The 14,721-nt window shown below is 41.5% G+C and overlaps 1 protein-coding gene across 5 annotated transcripts in view; it reads right to left on the bottom strand.

The window, feature by feature from the left end:
- WDR59 (WD repeat domain 59) overlaps window positions 1-14,721 on the bottom strand; it is a 65,377-nt gene that overhangs the window by 20,110 nt on the left and 30,546 nt on the right. For 4 of the 5 annotated variants that reach the window (XR_001137358.1, XM_012641555.1, XM_012641559.1 and 1 more), the window contains 8 exons: window positions 13,682-13,814; window positions 13,427-13,551; window positions 11,317-11,481; window positions 9,109-9,204; window positions 8,789-8,945; window positions 8,199-8,268; window positions 6,228-6,381; window positions 2,298-2,354 (listed from right to left, as the gene is read on the bottom strand). Coding sequence is in view for 4 of the 5 variants with exons in the window: in XM_012641555.1 (XP_012497009.1) it covers window positions 2,298-2,354; window positions 6,228-6,381; window positions 8,199-8,268; window positions 8,789-8,945; window positions 9,109-9,204; window positions 11,317-11,481; window positions 13,427-13,551; window positions 13,682-13,814 (957 nt within the window). In the remaining variant the exon portion in view is untranslated. The remainder of the gene's footprint in view (window positions 1-2,297; window positions 2,355-6,227; window positions 6,382-8,198; window positions 8,269-8,788; window positions 8,946-9,108; window positions 9,205-11,316; window positions 11,482-13,426; window positions 13,552-13,681; window positions 13,815-14,721) is intronic. The other variant, XM_012641556.1, reaches the window with a different exon arrangement.

Below are 14,721 nucleotides of genomic sequence, written 5' to 3' on the forward strand. Positions count from 1 at the left end.
CTCTTCCCCCATTTGCAGCTTTGGGTTACAGAGATCAGTAGAAACAAACCAATGTGAGCTATCAATAAATACTTGATGAAAATGTAAGGGGAGTGGTCTTTGACGACTTTCTGCAATCATCCTTCATTGAATTATGGAAATCAGTCTGTATTTCCCGGGACTTCTCGAGACACCAGGCTCCTACGTGATTCTGTCTGATCTATAGTGCATATACAGGAGGTGCTTTATGGAACCTCACTCAGCTGCCTTTGAGCTTATACTAGAATGAGGTTCTGCAACATGGGATCACCCTAATTACAGCTGCCACCAGGAATCGAACTGTGAAAGTGATTATGGGACAGCAATATTAGTTTTTTTTTAATCCAGCAAAGAATAACTGTAAAATATTATCAAAAATCTTTAAGGGGCTGTAAAACTGTTTTGGTATTTTTTTTTTTTAATTTGTTGGTTAATGGCTTTTAAACCTGAATTATCTCCCCTTCAGGCTGCAGGAGTCACTTAGTAATCCCACCTAGTGGCTAATTATTCTGGGGATTCAGATATAACAAGGCTAAATACAGATATGCTAAATCTTGAATCAGATATTCACTGGAGCCTTGGGTCCTACCTAACAAGTAGACGGACAATTTTTCAGGGTGTTTCCTCCAGTGCTTTGGCAACTAAAGGGGTTCACAGTCCATCCACAGCTCTCCTAACCCTTACTCTTCTACTGACTGTCTTGCTGGTGATTTTAGGAGTCTCTCTTGTCTATATAACCATCAGGTAACAATACATAGATGTCTTTCGGGATTCTTTGGTTCCAGAGAACAACGACACATCAGGTTAAGGTTTGGTTAACCTTTCTGAGTGAAGGGAAGTGCTATGGTCTAAAAGGCCCTAAACTTCCTGCATTGCTCCAGTCCCACTCTGACGGGCTTCGATGGAGAGATTTTTCTGTGCAGTAAAATTGGTACCTCTGGGAGGCAGAGCACTCTGCATTTCCCCTACGTCTTTTCAATGCTCCATCAGTAGAAAATGTCCCGTCCCCACAGATTTCATGAGAAGGGATTGAGGGAAGAGAGACAAAGCAAGACAGACAAATTAATACGTGATGAGCACCAGACGCCCCTCTGAGCATACCAAGAAGGTGTTCGTGGAGTTATGGCAAAGAGGGTGGGGAAGAAAGGCATGGGGGAGGGGCGAGAGGGAGGCATTGGTGCAAATAGCACTGAATGACAACCAATAGCCAGCTTGCAACTGTACCACCAGTATTACTGCTACAATCGGAGGCAACATTGATGCCAATATATGGGTTGAATGTAAAAACAGCCCAAGAATAAGCCACCAACTGCTTCGCAGCAACCCCATCAGCAATGCACAATCAGCAGAGTGGGCAGCAAGTCAAAACGAGTCCTATTTAAATAGCAGCGGGAGTAGGGATTCCAGACAAGTGGAAATTCAGCAGTTAGGTTGCTGGGACAGGCTTTTTGAGGAAAGGGGGCCACGTTGGTGGCTCCACCTAAAAGTTGTTGGCAGTAGTGGTACGTGCTAATCAGGGCTCCTGATTTCAACCGGTTTTTATATGAACAGGCTATAGGACTATTCTCCGAAACATTCTTTATACACAAAGCTCAAGCATGCTTTGCACAGCTTGAGGTCACCTTGGTGTTACTGAAACATGAAGGGGATGGGAGAGGAAGACAGAAGAGGGGAAATGGCCAATAGGAGTGAGTAAGACAGAAAGAAAAGGAACAGAGGATGTCCACAGCAGAGGTTTTATTGTCAATGCAAAATACTGATGGTAAGGAAAAAAATCATTCCAGAAAATTCCCAAAGGATAAAAATTAGCGTATGTGTCATGCCAATGAAGCACGTGGGCACCTCCCTCTCTGAACTAGACCAAGGTTATAAAAACAGAGACAAATGGCAGAAGCCTCTTATATCTTCCTCTGCTCCCCCCATGCCAATGGGGGCTTTTGAAAGCTCCAAGAAATTATACAAATGCCCCAAGTGAAATCAGGTGAGCTAACAGCTTACAACCAGGGTTCTTTCCAAGAAACCCAGTATTAAGTTTCATTTGCAAAAAAGTCCATTCAGGATCCTTAATAATATGAACCCGTTTGAAAGTCCACGATTGAACAAGGAGGCAGTCCTTGGTGCCTGAACTCCCCCAAGTGAGAAATTTATTATTGCTGGTCCCGAAAACCAGCCAGCCTGTCATTTCAGGTTCCTCAAAGCCAGGCAGGTGGCATTTTATTCTTGGGCCTTTGGGTAGAGACAGGATTAGTCAAGGAGAGTATTTGCACAGCGCACAGTACCGGGAAGTCGTTAATTGCTTGTATGGACCAACGTCGCCGGGCAGAGCGAGGAGACATCTGTGCGTGAAAACGTTACACCCAGGAGGAGGGAAGAAAAACACCAAGAAAATTAAAAGGGAAAAATATAGAGTAAAATGAACGCTTCCCACACATCTGATGGATTAAAAGGTACAATAATACACTATAAAATGGGGATTGGGATGACTGGAAAACCTGAACAGCAGTACTGGGATTCCCTCACCTCCCTCCCAACCCACCACACTCCCAACAAAGCTTCCATTTCATTATTCTGTAGTCACGTTTCAAGGTATAAGGGGGCTGACATCAACACAGCTCTGTCAAAGGAACTACAATCGAGGTTTCAGGAACTCTAACAAGGACTAAGATCATAGTGCAACTGGCGAAATAGGCAGAAGACTGTGTGCCCCTGTAGCAGGTGAGAAGGAGAACATGTATGGAGAGTACATTCCCATTCCTAAAAAGGAAGATACTCTCCAACAGGCTTAATACCAGATTTTTTCTGCTGGGTGGTTGGGGTATGATGAGTGAAGTGGGTGTCCTGACATTGGGACTGCAGGACTATATCTGCAGTGCGATGCCAGGGGAAGCGACAGCCCTGGAGAAATGGAGGGAAAGAGGCAGGTAAGCCCAAGGAGGCGTCTTCTTGCAGGCACCCTGGCTAACAATCTGAATGTGCTAACAATCCCCATCTGTTTATGGAGATTGGCAAGCATTCTATTAAAGACCTCTCCAGTTATTTACATCAGAGCTATCTTAGTGACATAAACTGAAGCAAGGGTGGGAGGTTGCAAAATTTTAAAAATGTAAAGCAATATCTAATACTTATCATAAATTCTGAGCCTCCTGATTTATCCTGGAAATGAACAATATTTCATTAGCTATTAATACTTGGTCCACTTGCCAAATGAATGCTAGCGTCTCCCTTTGTTTTTGGACTTTCTATGAAATTTGCTAGTTTTTTAGGTCTCTTACGTGTTAAAATTTTTAGGAGCAAACTGTGGAATTCATTTGGAGAACATCAGGTGAATATAACAATATGACCTAAGTAGGGCAGGTTAAAAACACACAAAAGCAACAAGAGAAACAAACAAGAATCTCCAAATGGCTCTCTAAAGATTTTTTGTAATCACAAAAATACTCCAGAATTCCCTTATTGCTATGCCTTAATGCAGTTATATTCCAGTCCTTTACTCTTACCCACCTAGAGCTCTCAGGGGTAGAGATCTAAAAGGGAATCATAATATGGAGGAGAACAATTTAGGCTGAAAACGAAGACTTAAGCACAGAGAAATTTAGTAAACTGGAATCATTTCCAGAACAAAAGTAATAAAAGTGGTATCATTTGACATGTGACACTAGACACCTGAGGATTGGAAAATACTCCTCAAGGAGTATGGACCGCTGTGAAGAAGATAAAGGAGCCTAAGTGATTCCATTTCTTCAGTGCCCCCCTCTGCCCCATGTAAATGGGATGGACACGAACAAGCTTCAAGGAAAGAGAAGTTTACTTCAAATTCACCACTAAATAACTGACTTACTCATTTTTTACCTTCTTAACCTATTAGGTTGACCCACATCAAACTTTTTTTAGGTCAAAAATGATCAAATATCAGCAATTTCACATGATTTAACCTAATGATTTTTATATGTCATCCATTAAAACATATCCCTCCCAAGGTTTCTGGCGTTCTTGTAATGTTCTATTTTTTGACTCTGTGATTGTTAATTCACTGAATTATACAGTTATGATTTGTGAACTTTTCAGTATGTGCTACTCTTCAATACAAAAGTTTCATATGAAATTGTAATAAAAGTATTCCCCCATTTTATTTGGTCACTCTTTGAAATAGAATGTAAAGACCACTTACTAGGGGACACTAATAGCCCATTTTCTTTGGAGAAGCAGCACACTGGGAACACCTCACACTAAAATCTCACAATCCCTCCTCTGCTCCCCGGCAGATCCTACCTGATAGGAGACAGGTATCCACCTGCTTTTGGTCCCTCTTTATGATTGTGGTGTATGTAGTGAAAGAGGCCAGAATACCAAAAACACAAACATAGGCTTTAAAAATGCTTTTGCATGAGGAGAGGTGCCATCTTGGAACTGGAGTTATTCTGACTAGACATGGGCTTTACACACGACCACAAACTCAAGACTGCCCAGTCCAAACCCAAGCATGGGTAGCAGATGACGTGAATCGAAGGGGAATTCATAACTGTCTGTTTGACTGAAAGATATCCTTGAGTTGGCCCCATACTGAAGAAAATTCCCACATTTACCCAACCATAAGTCTGTTTGGCTTTTATGACAATAAAATGACTTAGTCCTAACCAGTTTATCAAGTCTCCTATTCAGTTACCTGCAGGCCTAAAGAAAAAGAAAAGAAAACAAACCATTTTTAACGTAAAGGACTTGGGTGTGATATAGTTTAGTAGGTGTTCCAAGGAGGTCTGTAGTACCCAAGGGGGCAGAATTCCATCAGAGACGTGAGGAAGGGGACTACAGGAAATTGCCCAGAAAGGCAACAAAAATCTCATTTTCCCCTGTTCAGCTAAATGGTTTCACCCAAGACTGGTCTGGTCTTAAACATCAGTTGCTGTCACTCATTTAAATCACATACAACCCTAAGAATAAAGTCAGAGATGGTCAACTATCAGTGTGAACCAAGAAGGTTAGACACTTCTAATACTTTCTAGAAATTGGTGTTTTATTTAAAATAATTCAATTTTTTAAAAACACATTTTAATTAAAGACAATCCATTATTTTTCATTTAGTGAGAGACAACAACAAAGAATTGTAAGGACTGAGTGTGTGCAGTAAGTAGCTCAGTGGTAACTCTGTTTAAAACACGATGCCGGGCCGGGCGTGGTGGCTCACGCCTGTAATCCTAGCACTCTGGGAGGCCGAGGTGGGTGGATTGCTCAAGGTCAGGAGTTTGAGACCAGCCTGAGCAAGAGCAAGACCCCGTCTCAACACATTTCACTTCAGTGAAAATTATAATGTATCTTTTGTGTCCTTTAAAAGTATACATCCTGGCCGGGCGTGGTGGTTCACACCTGTGATCCTCTCACTGTGGGTAGCCCAGGTGGGAGGATCGCTTGAGCCCAGGAGTTTGAGGTTGTTGTGAGCTAGGCTGATGCCACGGCACTCTAGCCTGGGCAACAGAGCAAGACTTTGTCTCAAAACAAAACAAAACAAAACAAAAAAACAAAAAACATCATGCTGGCTAAAAGCCTTTCTAAGCCACAGGCTCAATCTGATGACACAGAAGTTGTTCTTAGAATCATTCCTACGCTCTGCCAACATTCTCCACGCTGTTGTCACCAAAGGTTTCTGACAGCTTAATGATAACTACTTTAGGGACAATGAGTTCCTTAAGAATCTAGGAACATAAGGAAAAGTTCAGGTGACTTTTGTATAAACTGCTACACTCAAATGGGTCCTTCAGTGGAGTCTTAGGGAGAAAACCTTTTAGACATCAACTTTAGGGGACCTCTCACAACTATGAAGTTCCAAACATGGTAAGATTCCAAGCCTTCAGAGGCATTCTTAGTTTGTTGACAAACATCAGAATACCAACAAAGACCTGAAGCTAAATTATCCTACCTGAAATAAAGGGAATCAACTCAGTGAATGGGGACTACAAGGACAGGGTTAAATGGGGAGTGAAGAACACAGAACTAACCTCCCCCCACCCCGCTACCACCAACCAACACACACATTTTATCATAGTTAAAACCAACCAAAAAGAACAAAGCGATGGCCTTTCTTGAACACATTAATTATGAAAGTGAAAGACTACAGGGGGATTATTAATTTAGCTGCTACATGTGGCAGGCTGGGAAACAAGAACAGTACTCCAGGAGAAGGGGTAAGAATCAAAGGTGGCAGCCCTGGCACTTACCCGCTCCTTGTAGTAGAAGGAGCTGATGGAGACCTGCTCTTTCTCGCTGCGAGTGGGGCTCCCGCTGTACAAACGAAGGTTCCCAGGGGCCTCTGTGCGGATCTTCATTGGTGCAATCAGGCCAGTGTGATAAGCAGACAAAGCTGAGAGAGACCTGCAGTTGAAAATGAGAATTACCCATACTGGCTACGGTCTTTTCACATTTCTAAGTAGTGCTATTCTTAGCATTTGATAACACCAAGAGGAAAAGACAGACAAAATGGGAAGAAGATGGCAACTCCAAAAAAAGAACCAAATAAAACTCTTAAAACTGAAAAATACTTTATCTGGCTAAGCATAGAATTCTTCTATGATTGCATATATAAAAAATTCAAAGGAATCGACAAATTACTAGAATAAGTGAATTTAGATTCAAGGGCAATTTATAAAAATCTACTGTATTTATATATATTAGAAACAAACATTAAGAAAATAAATAGTTTTAAAATTTCATTTACAGTAGCATTAAAACACACCGAATACTTAGGAGAAAATTTAATTTCTAAAATGTACGTGAAAATACAAAATGTCGCTAAGAGAAATTAAAGACGACACACAACAATGGAGAAATATACCATGCTAGTGGAGTGGAAGATTCCATATTGTTAAGGTGAGTCTTGGTCATCCAGCCATATGCTTCAGATTTGTGTATTATAATTTCTACTTTAATAAAGTGCAATTAGTTTAATAACTTCCTAATAGGAACATTTTCCCCTCTGATCCAAAGTCCAGATACACATATTCGGTGTTTCCCTTTGAGAGTAGGGGATTGTTTTCTAGTCCAACCTTTCCAATAAGGAATCTGGTGTAATGCAGGTGTTCCCTGGTACTTAACCCCAGTTCTCTTGGGGCCAAGGTCTTATCTGCCTGGGTTACTGCAGAGACTGGCAGCCTCCCAGGAAAGCAGTAGTGTCTGCTCACACGCTTCATCCAGTCCTCTTTCTGCCTTATTAGCTCAGTTATTCATTCATAACTGTGATAACTATATTGTATCCAATATATTCAGGTGTTGGTAGCAAGAAGGCTTCCAAGTTATCTTAGACACCAGACTGCAGGACCAGAAGTCTACCGTATAATCATAAAGTTTAAAAAACTGGTGATCGTGACAGAAAATACAGTTAGAGCACTCCCAATGGGCCAGGTGGTATTTTAAATGCTTTTACAGGGACTAACTCATTTAATCTTCCCAGCAACTAACGAGGCAGCTACTATTATCATGCCCATGTTACTGTTGAAGAAACTGAAGCTGAAGTTTAGATAACTTGCCCAATGTCATAGAATGACAGGGCCAAAATTTGGACCTGGGGAAGTTTGGCTCTGAAGTCCATGCTCCTAGCTGCTACACGAGATCACCTGTTGGAAAAAAAATGACGACTAGACAGAAACATGCTCCATTGTTAACAGTGGCTCTCCCTGGCACATGGAAAAGGAAAGGAAGGGCTTTCACATTTCAATTTAAAACTTCCACATTATTTGAGTTTTCCCAACATACTACTTATGTAATTTTTTAAAATCACACATTTTTTGGTAATGTCAGAAGTGGCATACTAGTGTTTCAGGACTAAAGATAATCTTACTATTATTTTTCTGGCTTTATTTAATGTTAATTAAACTAAATAATAACATTAAAATGATTACAATAAAGTAAATAATACTTTAGCAATAGGGGAAAAACACACTAAAAAAAATTTTCCATGTTTTGACAACAGCTTTTATCACATTACACCTTCTAGTGGTCTGGTAGTAACCTTATGGCAAAAATCTCAGCTTTTTTGCAATTTAATGAACCTCCATCTTTCTTGAGTAAATCTTATAATGGGAGTTTATGAAGAACTAAAGCAAATTGTCCCAAGACAAACGCAGTGGTCCTTCCCAGGTTCTGCCCTCGCTGGCCCTGTGAATGTAGATTGCTTCTGCGTCCCCCAGGCTCACCTCGGGGTAGGTTCTGTCGGAGACACTGCCCGATGCATGGTCATGGGCCTTGTGAAATACACCAGATAACCTGAGGAAGAGACATCACATGTGCACATCAGTGTCAAAGAGCTGGATGTGGGACATCCTCAGGCAGGATTGGCCAATCTCTTTTCTATCTCAATATACCTGAGGGTAAGACACATTTTCATAAATTGCAGAGGCTCATGGCTACAATGACCCTGAACGGGAACAAAGGTCATTCTCCAGGATCCAGCAGAGAGAACGTATGTGGATGGGATAAAGTCTTCCTAGGTACTTCCTAGGGGACCTTGTCCCCTGATAGGAATTAGGGCTTTGATTGAAGACTCAAATCCAAGCTCATCCAAATGAAAACAATTAAGGCTACAATTCTGGTGAGCGTTCTTAGCATAAGTCCACAGACACCAATTCGGCACCAGACCATATAACACCACCGCAAAAGTCTTTTTGAGTATTCAGGAAATAAAATGAAATAAAAATTTTCTGACAAAAATGTTTATACAGAATATACAACATTCTTAGCTGCTTTCTCTCAAAATCCAGAATCAGAGAACCAAAAAGAGACCAACCTGCTCCACAGAACCTGGCCCCAGAAGTCCTAGGAAAGGGGATATTGGCATCCTGGTATGACCCATAGGCAGTGGTCACCCGTGCAAAGGTTGGCAAGGGGGGTGTGACGGAGTTTGGGAGCGCAAACGGGTTGCTGGAAGCGCTGTCTTCCTGGTTCTGAAATTTAAAAATCAACAAACTAAAACCCACAACCTGTCTGCAAACTGATTTACAAAATAAAGACTCAATATTACAAAACGAGGGAGCCCACGATTTAAGGGAGAAAGAAATGATAGAAAACTCAAAGCATAAGTGGGTGCAACAATTTCATGCTTCCCACCACAAAGGACTCGAGGCATGAGACGAGCTGGCGCAGGCAGGGCTCCAGACAGCTCTGGTTTCGCTTCACTTTTTGCAGGGACGTGTCCTTGAGGATCTAGAAAAGGCCCAAAAGACAGTCAAGAAGAGCAATGTCCTTCTCCTGATTGGCTTGAATTCTGCAAAGTGGTCAGAAGCAATGGTGCCGCAGGGAGGCAGAAGCTTCAAGGCTTCTGACAGTGTACCAATTTTCACCTCTACAGAGGCTAAAAGAGAAGGATTCATCCCTGAACCCTCCTAGAGAAGCTCTTCCCTTAGCCACAGCAGGCACATGCTGGTTTTGAGATTTTCTAATAAATTCTAGTGAATTCTGCCTCTTTCCTCTTCCGTGACCCCATGCCCTCCATAAGAAATCTCAGCACCTTTGAAGTAATACCCACTGGGCTGGACTGAAAATTGCTCTGACAAACCAGGGGGAACACATTTCACTTCAGTGAAAATTATAATGTATCTTTTGTGTCCTTTAAAAGTATACATCCTGGCCGGGCGTGGTGGTTCACACCTGTGATCCTAGCACTCTGGGAGGCAGAGATGGAAGGATTGCTTGAGCTCAGGAGTTCAAGACCAGCCTGAGCAAGAGCAAGACTTGGTCTCTACTAAAAATAGAAAAATTAGCTGGGTGCAGTGGCAGGCTCCTGTAGTCCCAGCTACTCAGGAGGGTGAGGCAGGAGAATTGCTTAAGCCCAGGAGTTTGAGGTTGTAGTGCGCTGACGCCACCACACTCTACCTGGGGTGACAGAGCGAGACTCTGCCTCAAAAAAAATAAAAAGTGTAAATCCTAACTTTTTAAAGCACATGCTATAGACATGAATTGACATATACACACTGAAGACAGGCATTTAAATTGGACCTGTGCTGTCACTATCCACATGGGGGTATGGAGCACGTGAAATTTCGCTAGATCAAATTGACAGGTGCTGTAAGTGTAAAAGTCATAGCAAATGTTGAAGACTTAGTGCCAAAAAAAGAGTACAAAATACCTCAATAATTTTATAATGGTTATATGTTCATATGATAATATTTTGGATACACTAGATTAAATAAAAATATTACTGAAATTAATTTACTTGTTACTTTTAATTTTTTTTTCTTTAGTGTGGCTACTAGAAAATTAAAAAATTCCATCTGGCATGCATTATATTTCTACTAGACAGCACTGAATTAGACCTTTAAAGACACTTCCTAATCCTACCATTTTATGCCAATAGAAAAGGCTATCCTTTTTGGATGCCCAAACTAGGCAATGAAGTATTCAGATCCCAAGTTTAATACATCAAATACGACAAAATCTGAGTAATTAGCACCTCGGAGATCCTTAACCACTTGAAAAATTTCTAGTTACATTTGATACCCCAACAAAATGGAACAGTCAAGTATGTATGATCTAAACTGAGCAAAAAATGAACAACATTCAGGTTGCTCTGGGTTTGTCAGGACATTTCAGTTCCTTCACTTATGACACTGCTCAAACTGAAAAAGGTGTATCGTGCCTGGCTCATGAAGCTGTTTCGTGGCGATTCCGTCCAATTAGCTCTGGATGAACTGACATATCAAGTTTCTGAATCCGCAGGGTTACACATCAGATGCCAGGCTGTGGTGCCCCCATCCAGACTCTGCCTGTGCAGCTAGCCAGCCTATCTCTAGGATAACACCAGCTCCTTTGATGGGATTTTTTTTTTTATGACCTTATACATTTTTTTTTCTGATTATAAAACATCTTTTAGCTTCAGAACACACTTGCCTATTGTTTCTAAGTAAATGAAATTGTATTGCAGGGTTCCTAACCTGAGATGAATGTATAGCTTAAATGAGCACTGTGGGCAGATTATATGTAATTCCTATATTTACATTAATATTTCTGAAATTTTATGCAACAATTGTGCAAATTTTTCTGAGGAAATGTCCATGATTTTCATTAGACTTTCAAAGGGGGTCCATGACCCAAAAAAAGGTTAAGGACCACTGCTCTAATGTTTCTACACAAAGTGAATGGCAGGCACAATGGTTGCATTGCTAATGCTGCAGTGTGTAAAAAACAGGTGACTTCCAAATCTTAACTATCAGAATTTTCCTTAAACTTTCCTTTTGCTACTCAGTGCAGACAGTGATACACACTAGCAGAGCTCTTCTCTTACAACAGCAAGGAGAATTTGGGAACTCAGATCCCCACCTTCAGCAGCTTAGCTTTCATGGTGGATGTGATGGTCGTGGGGTTGACAAACTGGAAGGAAGGGGCAGCATTGTTCGGGTACTGCACGGGGAACTTCACCAGCATCTTGACGCGATGGCTGCTACAGTGCACAGACACCGTGCAGCTCCTATCCGCCGCGTCCATCTGCAAGAGACAAACCCACAGCTGCGTTGGAGACAAACTACAAAGGGTCTTTAGATGTAAATGGATTTCAATAAGCTAACTGAATGCTCCATGTTCCTAGCAATTGGGTGAAGGAAAAGACTCTACAAAGACAAATGAGTTTGGAAGATAATTCTTTTTCAAAACAGATTTTTAAATTTTTTATCAATGTAATAATAAGTTCAAAGTATTTAGACTTTAAAAAACTTCATCCCAAAGCTGTGAGGTAGATGAGAAAATAATGCAGGAAGAAGCTAAACAACCTAATCAAATTTATTTTTTATTTGTTTATTTTTTTTTCCAGAAGGAATCTGCAGAAAAACCTGACCAAATTTAAAAAGTACTCCTGGGAAAATCCACAGAGACAGAAAGTAGATTAGTGGTTGCCAGGGGCTGGGGAAAGGGAGAGTAGGGAGTGATTGCTAATGGGCACAGGGTTTTTTCTGTGGATGATGAGAATGTTCTGGAATTAGACAGTGGTAATGGTTGTACAACTTTTGTGAATATACTCAGAACCACTAAATTGTACACTTTCAAAAGGTGAATTTTATAATAGGTGAATTATATCTCAATAATTTTTTAAAAGTACTCCGGAGGAAAAGAATCAAGATCTTCCTAAACTAGATCAAGGCAAGGCAGGGTGGCTCACACCTGTAATCCCAGCACTTTGGGAGGCCGAGGCAGGAGGATTGCTTGAGGCCAGGAGTTTTGAGATCAGCATGGACAACATAGCAAGACCCTATCTACACACACACACACACACACACACACACACACACACACACACACACAAAAATTAGCTGGGCATGGTGGCGTGTGCCTGTATGTAGTCCCAGCTACTCCAGAGGCTGAGCCTGGAGGACTGCTTAAGCCCAGGAATTTAAGGTTATTGTGAGCTATGATCATGCCACTGCACTCCAGCCTGGGCAACAGAGCAAGACCTTGTCTCTTAAAAAATAATAAAATAAACTAGATCAGTAGGTATCCATGCTGTTCTCAACTGGAACAAAGGGAATATAAACTAAGTTGATGTAGATAACCAACTAATCAAAGAATCCTTTATATCTTTTGATTTTTTGTGCTGCCAACTAGAGACAGCAGCTGGAGTATGGTGCAAAGAACCACATGTGGGAAATCTGGAGACTTAGGCTCAAATATTATTTATTCCACCAAATAGCTGCTAACCTTGGACAAGCCATTTCATCTCTTTATGTCTCAGTTTCCTCATCTGTAAAGTGAGGATAAAATCACTTATTGCAGAGTTATTTTTAAAGGCCACATGAGATAATTATGTAACGGCACACAACTCTGGCCAACTGTTAATTGAATCTGGGCAAAAGAAAAACTAATCGGGCCTTAAAACTCCTTCCTGGAGAACTACTCAACTCTCTGAAGCAAAGAATTTCGATACCTGCCCAAAAGGAAAAGAGTAACTGTTCCGTGTGCTAAGTGAAGAAAGAGATTTTGGTTACCTTCTTACTGTGACTCTAAATCACCAAGGACATGACCAGTGTGTACAGGAAGCTAGTATAGCACAGCACAAAGAGCCTCAGAGAGTCAGGAGTTCGGCTTCCAAAGTCAGCTCTGCCATTAACTTCACCAGCAACCCCTGCCAAGTCACTAAGCCTCCCCAGATCCAAGTATCATCATACGCAGCAAAATGAGATGCAGGAGCATCTAAAGAGGCGCTAAGGTACATGAGCACCAGTTTATGCTTTAGCTCATCTCGGAAGAAAAGAATAGAGTTAGCATCTGCATTCGTGAAACACCTATTTCTTTAGAAAACCTAGGAAATAAAAAAGCAAGCAGAGAGCCCTGCCTGTTAAAGTAACAAATCTATTTTCTAGCCAAAATCATTGCTGAAATAGTCCCCTCTCCCACAAGCTGCCATCGGCAAGCATCAGGGACAGTTTATTAAACTAGGTACCTCCACATTGACATTCCGGATTTGCACATTGATCAGGGAGAACTCCTGTTGCAGTGTCTGAGGCAAGCCCAATTGATCTGATTTCCTCTCTTCCAGGAGACTGCTAGGGGGATCTTCCTTTAAGGCTGGCAGGAGACAGAAGATCGACGTAGGTAAACATTTTTGAAAATGAGTCAGACAGCGGTTCTGGGTATCTGCCACACTCTGAAATGCACAGAGCGGCACCTCACCTGAGACATCATTTTGACACATTACCTTCTTCCTCCCCATGGCTTGAGTTGTGCTGGTGATCTGTATCTTGAGTCTGCAGCGTCTTCTCTGGCTCCGGCAGAAGAGAAATGCTCTCGATGAACTCATCGACACCATCTAATATGTCATTTGCACAAAGCTGTAACAAAGGATAGAAGATGCAGGTCTAGAGAAGTCAGTGGAAATGATCATCGTGTCTGGTTAAAGAATCCTGACTTAAACATGGGAATGACAAAGGATAGAGATGTGTCAGCCAAGAACTGACACAATTGAAGTAGATTTTACCCACCACCAACTCTCTGACTAAACACACAGGATAATAGACCCTATTATTCAGCTCTGAAAATTTTCCATCACGATCAGAGTTTATACAAGCCTTAGAAAAAATTAAATTCCAAGCCCTAGTGGAGTTATTCAGCTAACCCAAGAGCAAAACTATCATAACCTCAAAGCATTTGGTACAAATTGTGCCTTTTGGAGAAAACAGATTGAAAAGGCAATAAGGTTTTAAGACTTGACCAAAATGCTTCAGCGTGACTTCATGTAAGTAGTATTGAAATTTTACCCAGCACTTTCTGTCCATTCTTTGCAAAGCAGTGTGCCAAGTGTTGTGGGAGATGTGATATAAATGAGATAATTTTCCCACCATCAAGAAAATTTAGGCCAGGCACGGTGGCTCACGCCTGTAATCCTAGCACTCTGGGAGGCCGAGGCGGGTGGATAGTTTGAGCTCAGGAGTTCGAGACCAGCCTGAGCAAGAGCGAGACCCCGTCTCTACTAAAAATAGAAAGAAATTAATCGGACAACTAAAATTATATAGAAAAAATTAGCCGGGCATGATGGCGCATGCCTGTAGTCCCAGCTACTCGGGAGGCTAAGGCAGAAGGATTGCTTGAGCCCAGGAGTTTGAGGTTGCTGTGAGCTAGGCTGATGCCACGGCACTCTAGCCAGGACAACACAGTGAGACTCTGTCTCAAAAAAAAAAAAAAAAAAAAAAAAAAAATTTAGCCATAGGATGAGGAGAGGACAGAGCCTGGTGATGAGGC

The sequence above is a fragment of the Propithecus coquereli genome, unplaced genomic scaffold (genome assembly GCF_000956105.1).
Source record: "Propithecus coquereli isolate 6110/MARCELLA unplaced genomic scaffold, Pcoq_1.0 Scaffold165, whole genome shotgun sequence".
Lineage (NCBI taxonomy): Eukaryota > Metazoa > Chordata > Mammalia > Primates > Indriidae > Propithecus > Propithecus coquereli.